This window comes from Podarcis gaigeae (assembly GCF_964106915.1).
Source record: "Podarcis gaigeae genome assembly, chromosome: Z".
NCBI lineage: Eukaryota > Metazoa > Chordata > Lepidosauria > Squamata > Lacertidae > Podarcis > Podarcis gaigeae.
Window position 1 is genome coordinate 21841396 of NC_139691.1, and position 19251 is coordinate 21860646.

Here is a 19251-nt window from a genome sequence, read left to right on the forward strand (position 1 = left end):
GTCCATCAGTTTTAAGTATATACAGTAGGAACCAGGACCAAGTAGGTTACAGATGGGGAACCTGTGGCTCTTGCCTTATTGTTATCTCCAGATCACATCATTCCTGGCCATTGGCCATACTACATGGGGCAGATAGGAGCTAGAGTACAACAACACTGGAAACTACAGGTTTCCTGTCTCTGGGATAAGGTGAATACCAAGGTTTCAATCCTATACACATTTAGGAATAAATTGCATGGAAGAAAATGGGACTGACTTCTGACTAGGCTTGTGTCTACTTGTGCTGTGAGTCCAGTTGCATTTACTATATTGAATGTCACCTCAGAAGGTCTCACAGAGGAGCGTAAAGAACTGTGATAGCTGAGATCTGAATGTTAACCAGTTCATTGATTGGATATACCACGAGTATCCCCTTTGGATCCCCCCTCCCTTTATTCTCTCTAAAACTGAGTAAACTAAAGTTTTCTCATACCATCCTGTTTTCCATAGTTTATAATTTTAAAATACTCAAGAAGATAGTCACAGTTAAGCTGAATTTTGCTGTAGTATGAAAGATGAGCACTTATATGATGCTGTTCAGATTTATAAATATTCCTGGTAGTTTCTGGGTAATTGATTCCTGGGTGATTGAATTTATCAGGGCTAGAAAGCAAATGTGGTATAGCCCAGTGTGGTTTGTTTAGAGTTTGATCAGCCTTTAGGAGGATTGGCCCCCTGGTATACACCAGAGCTTAGAGCGAGGAAAAAAGCTGGGAGACAGCTTGAATGCAAGTGGAGGAAAGATCTGAATGAATGCAACTGAACACTGGTAAGGGCTCATTATCAAGTCTACCTAGTGGCAGTGAAGACAGCAAAGAAGGCATCCTTTGCTGCCTCCATTGCATCCTCATCATGTCATCCGGCAGAGCTTTTCTGGGTTGTACAGGCAGGCCCAAAGGAGGTGATAGAACCAACTGTAGCTTGCTGTGATTTGTTTGCAAAGCATTTTGAGGATAAAATTGCTTGTATCCACCAAGACCTTGACTGTTGTTGTAGCAGATGGATCTCATGGGGTTTTCCGAGCACTGTCTAGTCCAGGCATAGGCAAGCTTGGCCCTCTAGATGTTTGGGGACTACAACTCCCATCATCCCTAGCTAACCGGACCAGTGGTCAGGGATGATGGGAGTTGTAGTCCCAAAACATCTGGAGGGCCAAGTTTGCCTATGCCTGGTCTAGTTCTGTTGTGTTGGATGAGTCTCAGTAAGGCTCGAGGATTGGACAAGGTGCTTGGATCAGTCAGGGCAACCCCTTGCACTCTAGACCCTTGCCCCTCTTGGCTGATAAAATTCAGCAGGGAGGGGACAGCTGCCTGGGCCAGGGAGGTGATCAGTGCCTCTTTAGGAGAAGGGGTGGTCCCTGCCTGTTTGGAGGAGGCAGTGGCAAAACCACTCGTTAAGAAACCTTCCCTGGATTCGGAAAACCTAACTACCGGCCAGTTGCTAATCTCCCTTTCCTGGGCAAGGTCCTGGAGCGAGTAGTCACAGAGCAGATCCAAGTGCTTTTGGAAGAAACTGATTTTCTGGATCCATTTCAAGTGGAGTTTAGGCCTGGTTTTGGCACAGAAACTGCCTTGGTTGCCCTGTATGATGACCTCTGTCTAGAGAGAGACAAGGGAAACAGGCCCCTTTTCGATACCATCAACCATGGTATCCTTCTGGAGCAACTCTCCGAACAAGGGGATGGGTAACACCGCTTTGCGGTGGTTCCAGTCCTACTTGAATAGTTGCTCCCAGAGGGTGTTACTTTTCAGCCCCTTGGAACATTCAATGTGGAGTTCCTTAGGGCTCAGTCCTATCCCCCATGAAACCACTGGTTGGCGTTATCTGGAGGTTTGGAATATGTTGTCAGCAGTATGCTGATGACACTCAGCTCTATTTCCCCTTTACATCTGCAGGTGAGGCAGTGGAAGTGCTGGACCAGTGCCTTGCCTCGGTAATGTACTGGATGAGAGCCAACAGACTGAAGCTCAATCCAGATAAGACTGAGGCACTGTTAGTGGGTGGTTCCCTAGACCGGATGGGTGGGAGGTTGCCTGCTCTTGATGGGGTTACACTTCTTCTGAAGGAGCAGGTTCATAGCTTGGGGGTACTCCTGGATTTATTAGGTATTTTGTGATTTTATATCTTGATTTTATTCTGTGAATCACCCTGAGACCCCCGGGTATAGGGTGGTACATAAATTCAGTTGGTGATGATGATAATAGTTCCTTATGTAACTGAAATACATGAAGAGAGGAGCACTGTTAGATTTAAATGTTGAAGGATAATGTGTCCTAATTAACTGCAGTGCAGCTTCTGATGATGGTGCACCGTCCCTTTTCTAAAACTGAAAGTTCATTTTGTCATTATTGGAACAGCTATTTGCATTGTATGTTGACAGTTTCTTGAAGAGGGAAGAGGGAAGTATTCAGGATACTAACTAATTCCACCTTAGGCACAGAATAGCCATGCACAGAAAGTTGCAATATCGCTTCACTCCATAACAAGCGTTCCCAATCACAGCTCTGGCCAAGCACCCTTTCCTCTCAAATGGGTGACTTACAGCTCCTCTCAGCCCCTCTCAGGGCTGTAGGCAGTAGAATCAGGACAATTTGCTTTCCTTTCACCCTCCTCTTCACAAACTGACAACATTCTGTAGCGCATGGTGATGACTGAGCATGCTTCATCTTCATTTGGTTATTTTCTTTCGAGAGAGGGGTGGCACTATGCTGATTCTTCCTCCTTGCTTCTCAGTAGCTTGTTATAGCTCAATTTCTATTGGCATGGGGCACTGAATTCACTTGGAGTTACCATAGACATTTAAATAATATTTGCTATTCCTAGAGCATATGAATTTTAGTTTAAAAGATTATGAATGGGGAGATCAGAATGAAAACATTGGAATGAGGTGGGCAGAAAGAGAAGACACACCTATAAGAGTAAGAGAGTGGGAGGTCTTGCCTACTCTTCTAACTGTTTCTTTTCCTTCCTCCCACCACCAAGTCTGCAGGGAGCTAAGCTGAGAATGGTGGACCCTCAGAAAGAATGCCTCCCTCTTTATGTTCTTCCTGTTTCTTGCACCGCTGTGCCTTGTAATTGGAGGGGCTGGTTCTTCTGGATGAGTGCGAATTGACCCAAATCTGTAGAGTACCAGTATATTACACACAGTGAATCTGGTTAATCTACAATTCTCAGCTATTTTTGTGTGCATGTAAACTGCAGTGATCATTACAAAGGATAATGTTACAAAAATGGTATTAGTTTTCTTTTCCTCTGTTTATTATTGCTTTTATTATTCTGTTCTTAATTTTATATAGCAGTCCTTAGAAAAGGATGAGTTGCATTTAGTAATTTTAAGAAACAATGATCACTATTCAGGTGATTGGTGATATAGCATTTGATGTGACAAAAGTTTATTCTGCTTGTGCCAAATATATTCCCTTTTACCCCCCCCCCCCTTCCCAAGGAGATGAAGGAGACAATAAATCGCAGACTGTACCAATGGAAGAGGAGGAAGATGACGACGACGATCCTGAGAATAGGTATGATTCCATCCGTAAGGACTTTAAAAAGATTATAACACACCCTAGGCGTGGGCGCAAACAAGAGCAACGGAACAGCAAGCAGGTTGTAAAAACCAGAAGTGCCTGCCTTGTAAAGACTCGCTCACAGGCTTCCCGCAAGTTTGAACGAGGGGCCAGAAAACAAACCCCCAAATCCAGAAATGAAAAGAAACTAAGAAAATAGTGATAATTCACACACCTTGCATAGGGTGTGTTATAAATGCATTGCAGCACTGTCTGTTTTAAGTTTCCATGTAAAATGCAGATTTTGTGTAACTTTAACCTGATTAGAAAGTAGAGCCATGCTTTTGAAGAAATCCGTTCTGTTGTATCCAGAAAGATTCACTTTTAAATTTAAAAGTGAATATCTGGTGGCATTAATATAATGAATAACTGGGGTTTTTTTTTTTAAAAAACACACACACACCCATTCCTGTCATTGAGGTTTTATTGGCATTGTTTTGGGGTGTTCAGTCACGTTAAATTAAACGTGCATATATGCATATATGATATTGAAGTTCAATGTTAAAGTATTGCTGTAGTCAAAAGCTTTTAGTTTCGTAGGCCATACGATAAGGCTGGGCGATATATCAAAACATCGTGCAAAACAGGTTTGAAGTCCATATCGTAATAATGATTTCATAATTTTTGACCTGGCAATATATTGTGAATCAAGATGTGTGCATGCGTGTGCACTATACAAAAATCACAATGTGCGAAAAACCGTAAAACCCGCCACTGCTTCTCTCTTAACTCTGCTGGCTCAGCTTTCTGCTGTCTCCTGCAGGAGGAAGCGAATCACAAGAGCAGCTGCTGGAAAAAATCACAATGTGGGAAAAATCATGAAGCCAGCCATTGTCTCTACATAGCTCCATCCTTATTTCAGACATTGTGATATATCAGTATATTGCCGTGTTTAGCTAATGATAGACCACAGTGTTGAAAACCAGATATCGCCCAGCCCTACCATATGGTTTCCTAATACCTAAATTCTGTAATGGAAGAAATTGCCAAATAGTAGACCGGAGGGTGGGGGGAAGAGAAGAAGAAACAGTTGAGTAAAGTGAATTTTTTATTGGGAGATTTGTTGGAATACCAAGAGTACTTACTACCAAGGCATCTAAATTCTAATGTTGGTTACCAGGAAATTTCTTTTCTGGGCACTGTTTCTACAAAACTCAGTAACTATGTTTTGAATGAGGTGTCTTTGATAATGATATGTGCAATCATCTTTGTGGGATTAAGAATTGTTTGTTACCAATTTATCTGGCTTTTACATACAGAGGAGAGCTTTTCGTTTCTCCCTAAAGTGAATATTAATACTTGTTCTGCTATATGCACCTGGCTATAGATTAAAATGCTGCTAATCTAGCTGTTACTTGCTTTTCACACACAGCGTTAAAACAAATGTATAAAGGAATGTTTAAAATAATTGTTTAAAGATTGGCAGTATAAAACGATGAGCATACTTTTGAACAAAATGGGACTTTTAAAAAAGATGCAAACTTGAGTCCCTTTTTAATTACTAGATTTTAAATTTTTAGTAGGTATTTTTAGTTAGAAAGTTGTTAGGTGCTTGCTTGGAGTATTATACTTTATTTCTTAATACATAGCAGATGTATCTTGAAATCATGAAGAATAATTATATCTAATACATCAGTTCCTGAAATTTTATTTAAAGGGGAGGGGGGGGGAGATAATGAATACAAGCAGGTCCCGCTATCGGAACAAAATGCGTTCCCAGCTAATTGTTTGTCAGGTGAGCATTTGCATAACAAGCTGATGATTTCCATTTTTTCTTATGGAAACATTTCTAACCTATGTTTTTTGCCTGAAACTGCTGCAGGCAATTAACAAAAGCCAAACAAAAGAAAATTTGATTTGTTCAATCACTCCTGCTCCCTAATATGTCCAATCTTTTTAATAGAATCATAGAATTTGAGTTGGAAGGCATCTAAGGGTCATCTAGTCCAACCCCCTGCAATGCAGGAATCTCAGTTAAAGCATCCATGACAGATGACCATCCAACTGCTGTTTAAAAACCTCCAAGGAAGGAGAATCCACCACCTTTTGTGGGAGTCTGTTCCACTGCTGAACAGCTCTTACTGTCGGAAAGCTTTTCCGAATGTTTAGTCAAAATCTCATTTCTTCTAACTTGAAGCTATTGGTTCAAGTCCTACCCTCCAGAGCAGGAGAAAACAAGCACACTCCCTCTTCCAGGTGTTATTCCTTAAGATACTTGAAGATGGCTATCATATCTCCTCTCAGTCTCCTCTTTCCAGGCTAAACATACCCTGCTCCTTCAAGTTCTCCTCATAATGTTTAGTTTCCAGACCCTTGATCATCTTGGTTGTCCTTCTCTGCACACGTTCCAGCTTGTCAACATCTTTCTTAAATTTTGGTGCCTAGAATTGGACACAGTATTCCAGGTGTGGTCTGACCAAGGCAGAATAGAGTGGTACTATTACTTCCCTTGATTTCGACAGTATACTTCTGTTGATGCAGCCTAGAATAGTGTTAGCTTTTTTTGTGTGTGCATCTAATTTATGGATCTAAGCCCCCTAGATCCTTAAATCAGATATCTGAGCAGCCAGTTTTGCTGTTTGGCAGCAAACATTTTGGTCAGAAACCATGGATGAAGCAATGCTTTTTTCCCTTCCAGTGTTTTTTTTCTGGGGGTACTCAAGGGTGTGCAGCACTAGCACCTTTTTCTAGAAGAAAAATACTGGTTAAAATTGTGGCACTTGCTGTAACAACGTCATGCAGAGTGCAGGCACCTTTTTTTCTAGAAGAAAAAGCACTTCTCTATCCATGGTTTCTACCCCAAATGGCTTCTGCCAAACAGCAAAACTGGCTGCTAAGATACCTGAATTAGACATTCTTGTAGTGAGGTTTGGGTATGTTCAGATAACTGAGATTTTGGATAACGAGCTTTCCAATAGTGGACCTGCTTGTACTGTTTAATCCAGGAAAGAATAAATCTACCTCTCTTAGATGGAGTTGGTGTTCATCAAATAGTCTTCACCAGTATGCAAGGTGAATTTTGGTTGACTTGTATTATATCTTTTTACAATGCTTTATGTTGTACCAGAATTAAGAAAATCATGCTGTATCAGAATTAAGAAAATGCAATTTAAAGAGTCTATTCACTGACTATGTATGTTAGATAGATCCAAAGAGCTGCTAAGGACTTCCATAAGACACGAGCACTTCTGGTCTTCCTTCCAACCCTTCATCCCCAAGCAGTGGCTGCTGTGGAATAAAGGGATGCAGCTTGGGGTATTTCCCCATCCCATTTGCACACCAAAATGCTTTCTTCCAGCATATGGGGCTGTTCGGATCTCAACCATAGTGATTACTGTTAAGGGTTTGGTGACTTCTTCCTTGATATACCAATCCCAGACTTCCAAGTAAATGCACTTAGGTTTGCAATTTAAAGGTTGCTTGTTTTTTGGTCAAAAGACCCATTTCCACCAGGCCAAAGAGGGATGCTAGATATTTGTTGTAATGTTACAGCTTAGGCTGTATCTACAGCTTTCTTTTTCTGACAAAACTATTATTTTAACATGTTTCTTACTAAAGTGTAGAAATAATCTTTTGCCAAAGTGCAATATTTTAGTGGGTCATAATATAACACAGAGTGTCATATTTCATTGTGGTGTGTATTTGTTTCTTCTTGGTTTGTCTGAAATTTGAAATAGTACTGTTTTAATATGTTTGGAGTTATTTTTGTTCATTAAGAGATTCATAGTGTATTCATGCACAATGACTTTGAAGTATTTGATGGATGCAATAAATTTTTGTAAAACATGTTTCTTGTCCAAGCATTTAATTTAAGAAATGTAGACTGCCAGTTTTTCTACAAAGACGGTAGGGCACAATTTATTGAGATATTTTCTTTCATATTAAAAAAGTGTCCACATATTAGTCATTTTTGTGGTCCGCTAGGTTAAAGCTGTGTTAAAGCATGAAACATCATTAATAAACAAAACGTATATAGTTTGCACACTGTTAAAGCTTATTTATAAGCTACTTTCAAGCAATTTAGGAGCATGTAAAATAAATAATTGTGAATTTGTGTCTCGTTGGAGTTGCCAACATATCTCAGAAGACTTGTGCATGCATTAAGGATTTATCATTTTCTTTCAGATGCAATAGTCTGCATGATGCAAGCGCGTGTGCTGGCAAATTGCATAACACTTTCCTTCCCACAATATCAAGAGTATTGCATTGATTAATGTTGGTTGTGTGAGTGAGTCAGCTTAGGAGCTGCCATTGATGTCTATGGAAAAGGCAGCAGGCACATGCGTGGTATTAATCTTGTGTTGTAGTTATAACCACAAATGACTGCACAGTATTTGAAATGGGGCAAAAGGTGGTCTCTCTTCAGTGCTGTAAATGAAATGAGTATCAATGTGCTAATCAGCTATGCTTATTGGGGGCGGAGGCGGGAGGCCCTAGACTCTCATAAAACTGCAAAGGAGTGCCAGTTCATTAATCAAATTCTGTATGAAAGCAGGAATTCATCCCTCAAATACTTTACAAATGATTGTTTTATTACAGTACAGTGATTGACCAGAACCATGATTTAAAACATTTGCTTTGTTCACATGTTAGGGTAAACAAAGTTAATGATTTACCAGAAATTCACAGATGGCTCCTGTCCTAGTATGGGCAAGAGCAGCAAGTCATGAGGTGAAACCAAGTTTTCTTCTTAGCTTACCAGTCATGGTTTGAGCAAACAAACCATGATATCCAATTTTGATGCAACACTTAAAGCAGAAATCATGGATTTGTTACTTCTGCAAAGTGGGAATGATCTCCATGTCTATGTTAAAGCAATAATTATTATTTACCATGACATGCAAACTGTGTTAATACATATAATAAAGTTCAAGCAAGAGAAAGAAGTGAATTAAAGTCCCATTAATTAATAAATAAATGGAACTCAGCATATTTTATTGGGACAAAAACAGTGGTTCCCATAGTGAATGATACCTCCCCCAGGAGTGTGATGCGATTTCCTAGGGGGGCACTGTTGATCACTAGAGCCTTGTGTTATTTTTAAAGTTTTACTGCTCTTTTCACTTTCAAAGCTATTTCCTTTGGTAATGTTTGTTTGTATTTATGATTTTGAGTTGTCATGAGTCACAAGATAGCCAATCATTGGTAATAGCTTTTGATTTTCTTATAAATTAGTTACAGTACATCTGTGATAGGTGAAGGTTTGTGCATGTTTGGTAAGTAGTAATATATAAACACTTTATGCTATAAATTTCCTCCACCTTACTATTTTTTAGTAATAATGCATAAAATATTTTTCATGCAATATCTGGTACCAATGGATCAAATTCTTGAATTAATTAAACTAAATAGTTTTAATTGTATTTTGAATAAATGTGTAATTGTTAACATTTTGAATTTTTTTGTGTTAATATCTTTCTTAGTGGGTTGTGCAAGACCCTTATTCTGAATTCTGCTTTTTATAGGGTAGGGGGCACTGGAAACAAGTTTATGAAACCATGGGGGTGGGGGGTGGCCTGAAAAGAATTGGGATCTAGTGGACTAATTTGGCTGGTTTCAGACTTGTTGCTTTCAGAATTGTGCCCTACATCCACCAAAGCCACCCTACTGTTAGGGAGATGGTTTGTCTCTTCTTGTAAACAAACAAACAAACAAATAGGCAAGTAAATAAGTTAACTAAGTTAATAATTATATATATAAATAAATGAATAATAGTACATAAATATTAGCTTAATAGTAAGCTAATAGCAAATAAGTGAATAAATAGGTGAGTAAATAAGTACATAATAAATAAGTAAATAAATTAAAGTCAGTCCATAAGTATGCAAACAAACAAACAAATAAATGAATAAGTAAATGAGAGAATAAAGCTCACTTGATTGGTCAAGATATGTGGGATAGTTATTTTTTAAAGGTGATTCACAAATTGAGTCCTTATCAAGAACTCAGTAACTAAATTCTGTTTGAATGCACTTTATTTTTGATAACTCATGCGACTCACCTTTGCATTTGGTGGCCATAGAAATACAGTATTTTTTTTATAAACTGCTAAATCTGTAAGAAGATTGTTGGATAGACCAGTGCTATAATCTAAAATGCTTTCTTGGGATGTGGTTTTCTGCCCTTCAGAGATACGGATTCCTTGTGATATTTTGGAGGCTACCAAGATTGATGTGGGAATCTAATATTCAGTTAGATATTGCTGTGCAGCTATGATTATGACTCACAAGAGGGTGACACTGAAAGGAGGCATATAAAAGTGTAACCATGTCATGGTACCAAGTCAGCAAAATAAATACTTCTGAAATTGCAAGGCTGTTTGACATTATTAGGGGAAAAATCAGCCTTTTCTTCCACAAGCAGGTTAATCCACCAAATTACTCTTCCATTGCCAGCTTTACTCTTGCTTAGTTCTTAAAATTCTCTGTTCAGGTTTGTTTTCAACCATTAATCTTGCTCGGTTATTATGCATTTACTTTGGCATTTACTGATTTTTATTGCTGAACCAATGGAATACACCTTTTTTGTTTTACTTCAAAGAATTGCCAAGAAAATGCTTTTAGAAGAAATCAAAGCCAATCTTTCCTCAGAGGATGAAACTTCTTCTGATGAAGAATCTGATGAAGAGAAAAAGAAGAAAGGAAAGCATTATGAAAAAAGAGGTGACAATGGTGAGCACCACATAGTAGTACAATAAGAGTACTAAAATGTGATTTTTGACCTGGGTGGGCATTCTACCATATAGAGGGACTGTTATTTTCAAATTCATTGTCATTTCAAATATTTAGTAAGAGACTAATCAGCAAAGCATCTTTTAAACAAAATATGTAAATTGACCAAACATAGAACTTAGAACTGTATTTCTCACAGTACTTAATGGTAAGTACTGACACTCCTTTTTTCCTGAACATGTGGCAGCCATTTTGTGCTGGTACCCACAGCACTTTCATCAATATATGAGTACCAGCACCTCATTTTAGACCAAAAGAAGCTCTAATTGAACTCATATGGCAGCTAGTTGTGAGCAGATAGCTATCATAGCCATCTGCTCACAGTGTAAGGTTGTGCTGAAGCGTCCATATAATGCCTTCAATCCTATGACACTCTTAAATATAACTTGAATACTTAATTATTTGCGCAATATCATTCACATATTAAAAAGAACTGAAATGTGTTGTTCTTAGTGAATAGATTTAATAAATAATAATAAACTAATAACTGCTAAACTCAAATCCTTCATAATGTAGATGGTATGTATTGTCATTACCTCCCTTTGATACTGATATGAGCTGGAAAAATAAATTGTATGGGAGAAGCTTTATGTTGGTTCCCCCCCTTTTTGTGACAGGAGAGAATGAACAGGAAGATGAGTCTGACTCTGATTCAGATGCTGATGGGGCTAAGAAACCCAGATACAGACACCGCTTGTTAAGACACAAGTTGACCACGAGTGACGGAGAGTCTGAGGAAGAGAAAAAGGAAAAAGCTAAAGAGGCAAAAGAAGTTAAACGCAGGAACAGAAGGAAAGGTACAAAATCTAAAATGTGTGGTGTGTGTCTACATATCAGGGGCTGTATAGGCAGCCATTATTTTGCTAACATTGGTCCTTGAAGATAGTGGTACAATTCTTATTGCTACTTTATTGGAACACGTCTGTCAAATAGCTGATAATCCATACTCTGGCAGTTCTTGAAGCAAGAAATAAAAATGCTTATTTATTCACATGAAAGGCTTATTTACCGCTTTTCAGGAAATGGTCTTTCAAAGCTGTTTACAGTCTCATTGAAGTATATCAATAAAGTACAACAATAGAATACCAGTACTATTGGACAAATGAGCATGGAGTAGTGGGGTAGATGCAGCAGAAACCTCTAAAATGTGTGTGCCAATCCCTCACTGATAATGGCATATCTCCAAGGGGTCTCACATTGATTAGAGTAGATGAAATCAGGTAGGATGATTCAGAAGGTCAAACAATTCAGGAAAGGGATACTTTAGTTGTTTATTGGGTTTGGAGAGAAAGGCCAGTATTTTTAGAGCATTTTTGTTTTCCCAAGGGTTTGGGAATGCCCAGTGAGAATTGTTTACTTTGAACAGCAGATCTAATGATTCACAAACTTATTTTCCTTAGTTCCAAAATTGTTTTGCCATGACATTGAGACAAATCATTATTGCTTGAGGCCGATGACCATTACAGTATAAAACATAAAAACAAAAATGGCAGTCCATATCCCTTACCCAAACTACAACCATATCACCCTGAATATGGCCAGTTTTATCTGATCTCACAAGTGCCATGTGAAACAGATTATTGTTGTTGAACATGCAGAAGCTTAAAACCCCTTGACCTTGTGGAATTACTTCTGCATTCTGGTCATTATAAAAAAAAATTGAGCAGCGAGTTTAGAATTCTGTTGAATAAGCTGCTACTTGATAGTTGAAATCATGATGATGATGCCACATGATTCAGTATGCGAACTTAAGAACATTGTATGTCTTGAAATGATAAAAATATAGATTTAGGGGGTTCTCACCTTTTCCCAAATGTTTATTCTAATCTTAATTTAGAACTTTAAATTATCTTCCTGTTTTAGAACTAGCTTGCGCATCCCCAGGAGGCTCTTGACTTGTGTTCTTTGTTTGGGATGGGAGATTACTGTGGAAGAGGAAATCCCACTGGATACGTGCCAGGCAACAGACACACATACCGTGCAATCCTATGTATATCTACTTGGAAGTATGTCTCGTTATCAATAGAGCGTACTCCCAGGTAGGTGTGTATGGTGTTGCAGCCTTGTTGGGCCTAACATCTGAGTAGACATTTCTAGGATTTCACTGTTAAGTAAGCTCTTTGGATTCTGGCCTTAATAAGTATTTAGAGGGCATGAATGCAAGCAGATTGAGACTGCACTGGTGTTTTGCATCCGGTGTCACTTTCTCTGTTTATTTTCTTCCATTTCTTCACAATTAAAAAAGAAGTTTACCAAAGTCAGGTATTGTCTGCTACTGTTTGTTTTATTTTTATACAAATAAGATTACATTTCATTGTTCTGCCTAATTCAGCTGAACTGTTTTAGCATAAGTTTTATTTTGGATAGCACTGAAAATAATATACCTGTTGAAACAGCTTTATATCTTTACTCAGTAAGCACTAGGATGCCACCATCCTTCACTTGCTTGAAGGTAGGAAAAAATGAACTGCCTTCAGGCAAGTGGCGGATCATAATACCCACTTGGTAGTGTCCTAGTACCTCTGAAATACCTTACAGGTAAATACCAGCAGTGTCTTCTGTACTTTTCTTAGCCCCTTTCCCCTGTTTTTTGTTAGAAACTCAGAAGTCCTAAACCCTCATTATTCTTCACCCACATTTAAATAATGAAATAAGTGTTTCTTCTGAAACATGCCAGTGTGTGATTAGCAGGTGGCACAGGTTCTACTTTTCTCTTTTTGTTATTTTTTGTAATATTGGACATATTTTTACAGTTGACTCGCAACTTGTGTGTGTGGGGGGTACATTCTGGGGACGTAGTCAAAATTACATATAGTTAAAAAGAACCGCATTGAACATACCCACGCAGCCACCCTTACCTTCTGGAGCCGGCACACTGAATGAGTCCTACCCCCTGAAGCAAGGCCCAGGCTATGGAAGGTTCCTGCGAAATCTCTCAGGGCCATTTGAGTTCTTAGAAGAGCCTCCCAAAGCCTAGTAAGCAAATCTGAAAGCTTAAAAGCTCTTTGTGGCTGGAGAAGCCTGTGCAAAAAGAGCTTTTCAGCTCTCCACCTTCCATGCATTTGATTTGTGTGATTTCAACTGGCCAGACATCACCTACCTAAAGGTTTTGTATTAATTTTTAAAGCCCTGAAGAGTTTAGGTCCAAGGTGCCTCAGGGGTTCCCTGAGTCCTTATGTCCCAGCTCAGTCACTGTGATCATCTGCAGTACCGTTGTTTGTCATTCCCTGAGTTGGTGAGGCTTATTTGGCAAAAATGAGAAACTGACCATTTTGTGTCATTGGCTCAGTTCTGTGGAATACTCCTTTCGTGCAGGAGGCACACAAAGAAAGGTCTTAAATTATGATCTAAGGGTTCATATGGAGAGAGGCAGTCCTTGAGGTATAATGGTCCTAAGCTGCTGAAGCCTGTATAGGTTGAAACCAGTACTTTCCAGGCAATATATGCTCAAACCATCTTGCTTTGGTGAGCAATCTGGTCACTGAATTCTGTGCTAGCTGAAATTTCCAAACCACCTTCAGAGGCAGCTCTACATACAACTAATTTAATCTAACCTAGAGGTTACCAGGCTACTCCTGTTTAGAGAGGGGCACAGCTGGGCCACCAGCTGAAACTGTTGGAAGGCATTCCGCCCCACTGAGGCAACCTGTGCCACAAGTGACAACAGTGGATCCATAAGTACAGTGGTGCCTCGCAAGATGAAATTAAGTCGTTCCGCAAGTTTTTTCTTCTTGCGAGTTTTTCGTCTTGCGAAGCACGGTTTCCCATAGGAATGCATTGAAAATCAATCAATGCGTTCCTATGGAGACCGTCCGGGGACAGAGGGGAAGCGCCGCGCGCCTTCCCCTCTGTCCCCGGACCTGTTTAAAGCAAGGGGCGGCGGGGAGAAGATTGCTTCTCCCCGTTGCCTGCCCCGCAATCTCCGGGGACAGGGGAAGGAGCGTGCGCCTTCCCCTCAGTCCCCGGACCTGTTTTAAAGCAAGGGAAGGGGCAGCGGGGAGAATCGCTTCTCCCCGTTGCCGCCCTTTGGTTCAAAAGCGGGCCGGGGAGAGAGGGGAAGGTGCGCGCGCCTTCCCCTCTGTCCCCTCTTTTGATGCAAGGGGCGGAGGGGAGAAGATCGCTTCTCCCCGTTGCTGCCCCTTGGTTCAAAAGGGGTCCGGGGACAGAGGGGAAGGCGCGTGCGCCTTCCCCTCTGTCCCTGGAGCTTGCGGGGCTGGCAACAGGGAAAAGCGATCTTCTCCCCGCCGCCCCTTGTTTCAAAAGTGGTCCGGGGACAGCGGGGAAGACCCGCTGCACTTCCCCGCTATCCCCGGAGCTTGCGGGGCAAGCTTCGTTTCGCGAAGCAAGCCCATAGGGAAATGCGTCTTGCAAAACGGCTAAGAAAACGAAAAACTCCTTCGTCTAGCGAGTTTTTCGTCTTCCGAGGTGTTCGTCTTGCGGGGTACTACTGTATCCCCAAGCTGCAGTACTAGCTGCATCAGAGGGTGTGTAACCTCATCAAGAGCAGGCAACATCCTATCCATCCAGTCTAGGGAACCACCCACCAACAAGTTGCTCAGTCTTATCTGGACAAACCCCACATGAATCGAAGACAGTTAAAACAATTAAAAAACATTTAAATAGTCAAAATGTAGCAGTGGTCCAGTCTCTGCTTTTAACTGGTTCCACACTCAAGAGATGTACATTTCAGGTGCAGAGGTTACAAGATTACTCCTGCTGTCAGCTGTGGGCTGGCTTGCGTGAAGCTGAGTATTTCAGCAGTTGCAAGGTTAGTAGCAGGGAGTGGGTAACAGTGGTTGGTGAAAGGATTTAAATCTCTCTTATTACCCTCTCTCCTGTTTGCCCTTTGCCACAAACTGAATTCTCTTGGTTCCTGGACCAAAATAAAAAAAATTTGAAAATTTGCAAATTAATTGCATGCAAGCTGTGAGTCAACTGTACTTCTAGTGGCTTTCTATTAAAATGTTGATAAATGATGGTCAAGTACTTAACTACAAGTGTTTTGATACTGATGCAGCAATTATGATACCAATTTTTGTTTAACCTTAAAGTAAGCAGTGAGGATTCTGATAATTCGGAAGCAAATGAATCTGGAGTCAGTGAAGAAGTCAGTGAATCTGAAGATGATCAGCGTCCTAGAACAAGGTACTTCACTCTAAAAATATGCTCTTGAGAGTTTGATTTTCAGCCAGGAACGATATTGCATATCTTTCTTTCTGGGGTGGGGGAATATGTGAAAACTGAAGGATAACTCATTCAGTCCATGTTTTAAAGTAAACCAACCTGGTTTGCACTTCCCAAACTAGAATGCCGTTTTTCTGTTTTTAAACATCTACAGATTTTTGATGTAGGCCAGGGGTCTGCAATCTTTAAGAAAAAAGAGCCACTTGGAGAAGTTTCCGAAGAAAAAACAACTGGGAGCCGCAAAACTCATCATTATAAAAATAACTTTTTTTTTATTATTTCTTTGTTTTACCCCTCGGAATTACTTCTCCTCATAGAAATAAACGTTAAATTAACAAGTTACCTTTTTTTGTGTGTGTGTTCTTCACTCCCCTTCAAAACAGTGACCAGCGTACATGCCCCTTACAATGTAGCGGGCGGGTGGGAAGGTGACGTCGGGATGGTGCGTGACTAACACGCGCACCGCCCCATGCGACGTCACAGCCAGTACAGCGCCCGCCACAGTGGGGAGTGTTGGGGCGCACAATGCGCCTCCTCCCCTCGCCGCCGCGGCAAAGGTGTAAAAGAGCCACATGCGGCTCCGGAGCCGCGGGTTGCTGACCCCTGATGTAGGCCTTCGCTCAGAAAGGTTCCAAAATGCATATAAAATAACATGCCTTTCTGGACAAAATGCAAACCAATATAATGTGTCTTATTGGACTAAATGCAGGAAAGCTGGATAAAACAGATTAATGAGTGATGAACACATGTGAAACTGACACAGGAAATCCCCCACTCCACCCCAAAATAGAACAGAACTGGTCCATAGCCCAGGCAATGGTCGATAGGAAATTCCCAAACCAGTGCATCAAACTTCATGTGAGGCTTAGCTAGTAAACCATCAGAAATGGATCAGACATTGTTTTTATTTGCCTTTATACTACTATTTTACTGTAGACTTCAGTTCTACTGTTTTTACTGTCCATATTGCTTATAATGATGCTGCATAATGTTTTTATGTTGTAGATTTTAAAGAGTTTTAAGCAGTTTATCAATTCTAAAAATTTAATATATCTTCAGCTTAAGTTGTAAAACAGACAACCCTTAAATCTCTTCAGACCAATGTTCCTCTACTGCAATACATAATATTAGGTCAACAATTAGTTAACAAGGAGTTCATTAATATGAATACTTTACCACAAGTTTAGCATAGTATGTTCTACCTCTACTGCTGGAGGCAGCATGGATTTGAATACCAAGTGCTGGGTATCACAGGTGCTGGCAATTGCAGGTGAATATAAAGTGCTGGTGTTGCAGTTCTGTAGTGCTCGTGTTTTGCCTGCTGGCTTTCCATTGGAAAAGGGTAAAGGTAAAGGACCTCTGGATGGTTAAGTCCAGTCAAAGGCGACTATGGGGTTACGGCACTCATCTTGCTTTCAGGCCGAGGGAGCTGGTATTTGTCCACAGACATCTTTCCGGGTCATGTGGCCAGCAGGACTAAACCACCTCTGGTGCAGCGGGACACTGATGGAAGCCAGAGCACACAGAAACACTGTTTACCTTCCTGCCACTGTGGTATCTATTTATCTACTTGCACTGCTGTGCTTTTGAACATCTAGATTGGCAGGAGCTGGGACAGAGCAACGGGAGCTCCCCCTATTTTGCGAATTCAAACTGTTGACCTTCCGATTGACAAGCCCAAGAGGCTCAGTGGTTTAGACCAGTGTTTCCCAACCTTGTGCCTCCAGATGTTTTTGGCCTACAACTCCCATCATCCCTGACCACTGGTCTTGCTAGCTAGGGATGATGGGAGTTGTAGGCCAAAAACATCTGGAGGCACAAGGTTGGGAAACACTGGTTTAGACCACAGTGTCACCCACATCCCTGCGGCTTCCCATTGGTACATCTGGCTAGTCACTGTGAGAACAGAATGCTAAACTAGATGGGGCTTTGACCTGATCCAGCAGGGCTGTTCTTATGTTCTTATACCAAAACAGTTCATTGTTTTATAAACATTATTAAGGGGTCATTAATTTCAAGTTTGTTGCAACTACCAGTTTCTTAATTCCTTAAGCAGGAGTGCATTCCTGGTTATCTGAGTCATTAGTTTTTTAGTAGAGCATAGGAAAAGAGGCCATCATCATAGTGCTTCATTATGAAACGTTGGTGCAGGTGAAACTAGAGGCATTAATTAGTTAATAAAAAGGAGCAGAAATAACCACTACAGTTCTTGTGTTCAAATTGATACATGATATATTTAATCTTCTGGCAGAGGAAGTGAAAATGACATTTCCACTGTTAAGTTCAGTTTTGGATCTGTTGGTTTAGTAGTAACTGAGCAGAAAATCCATGAACAGAAGATCTGTGAATCCTCTTCAATGTTTCAGATCTGCCAAGAAAGCTGAATTAGAAGAAAATCAGCGAAGTTACAAGCAGAAGAAGAAAAGAAGACGCATAAAAGTCCAGGAGGATTCATCCAGTGAGAACAAGGTATTGCACAGAAATAAGTTCTGTGGCCTTGAGGATTTAGAGTGCACATGTCAAATAGTGCCTCTCCCCACAATAAAAGGCAAACTCCATTTAAACTTGAAGAGAGTTTCTAAAAAAAGTTTAGTATGGCAGAGGGATGGGTCAGCTCTTCAAGGTGAGTGAGGGAGTCAGAAGTGTCATTCTGTAGGATGCTGTTAAGTCCTTTGCATGATCCTAAGAATCTCTTTGGATCCTGGCCTCTCTTTATTATTCTTGTGAAATAAATTACCATGACTTTATTTATATGCTGCATTTCCACACACAAAAATAAAAAAGAGTTGCTCAAAGCAGCTTACACCAAGGAGAGCAGCAATACATCACAAAATCTAAAACCTCAGGAACACTTTCATATTAACAGGAAGACTAAAATACCAAAATAATGACAGAAGTAGCAGCATACAAAAGTAATATTTCTTTGCTGTATATGTAACAACATTGAATTTAACCATGTATTTCCTGGTGGCAAAAATGACTGAGCTTCACCCTGAATGTAGAAACACCATTCCTCACATTCCCCCTAATGTTTTAGCTTCTTACAAGGCTTTCTTATAATTTTGGTGTTTTCCATGGGTGACAGGCCATCACATGGGTGTTGCTTCGCCACCTATTATCCAAGGAAATAAATGATTATAGAGTTGAGTTCAAGGCTGCTTCCTGCCCTCATTCAGTCCATTCCCTGCCTTCATCTTGGGGTGGACATGTTCAGCTTTACTCTTAACTTAGCCTGCCTCTCTTTGTACCTGCTGACCTTGGACCCATTGTGAGTTTTTCTAACTTGTGTGAGTGGTTGAGTGTGTTACTGTTTTTAAGCTTTCCTCCACCACTGTGTTTTAGCCTTTTGTTCCCTTGATCATATGTTTTTTAAAGTTCACCTTTATTCTGTGGTTTTTCTCTCTCCCCCTGGCTGAATTTCTCACTATTTTTTCCTCACTTTGTTTGAAGCAGCTTAGCTGCTAGCTCAAGGCCTCTTTCTGTCAACCATCCCGGTCATGTCTTCGGCTCTTCACACTTGGTAAAACCAGTGGCTCCTGTTGTCATACCAGCTCTACTTCCAACTCTCAGCACAAGCTCCTTTATGTTCCTCTCACTATTGGTAGACCTCCATTCAACATCTCAACGAAAAGGTCCCATTTCGGGATCCAGAAAGGGTTCTGATCATGCCAGATGCTAGTCTCTTAAGGTTGGGGGGAGGTCCATTGCCAGGGTGAGTTTTTAGAATAACT

General features: G+C 40.5%; 1 protein-coding gene across 9 annotated transcripts in view; it reads left to right on the plus strand.

The window, feature by feature from the left end:
* ATRX (ATRX chromatin remodeler) overlaps positions 1–19251 on the plus strand; it is a 93131-nt gene that overhangs the window by 35222 nt on the left and 38658 nt on the right. For all 9 annotated transcript variants that reach the window (XM_083721992.1, XM_083721994.1, XM_083721993.1 and 6 more), the window contains 5 exons: positions 3485–3560; positions 10146–10276; positions 10954–11133; positions 15388–15481; positions 17887–17989. In XM_083721992.1, coding sequence (XP_083578118.1) covers positions 3485–3560; positions 10146–10276; positions 10954–11133; positions 15388–15481; positions 17887–17989 — 584 coding nt within the window. The remainder of the gene's footprint in view (positions 1–3484; positions 3561–10145; positions 10277–10953; positions 11134–15387; positions 15482–17886; positions 17990–19251) is intronic.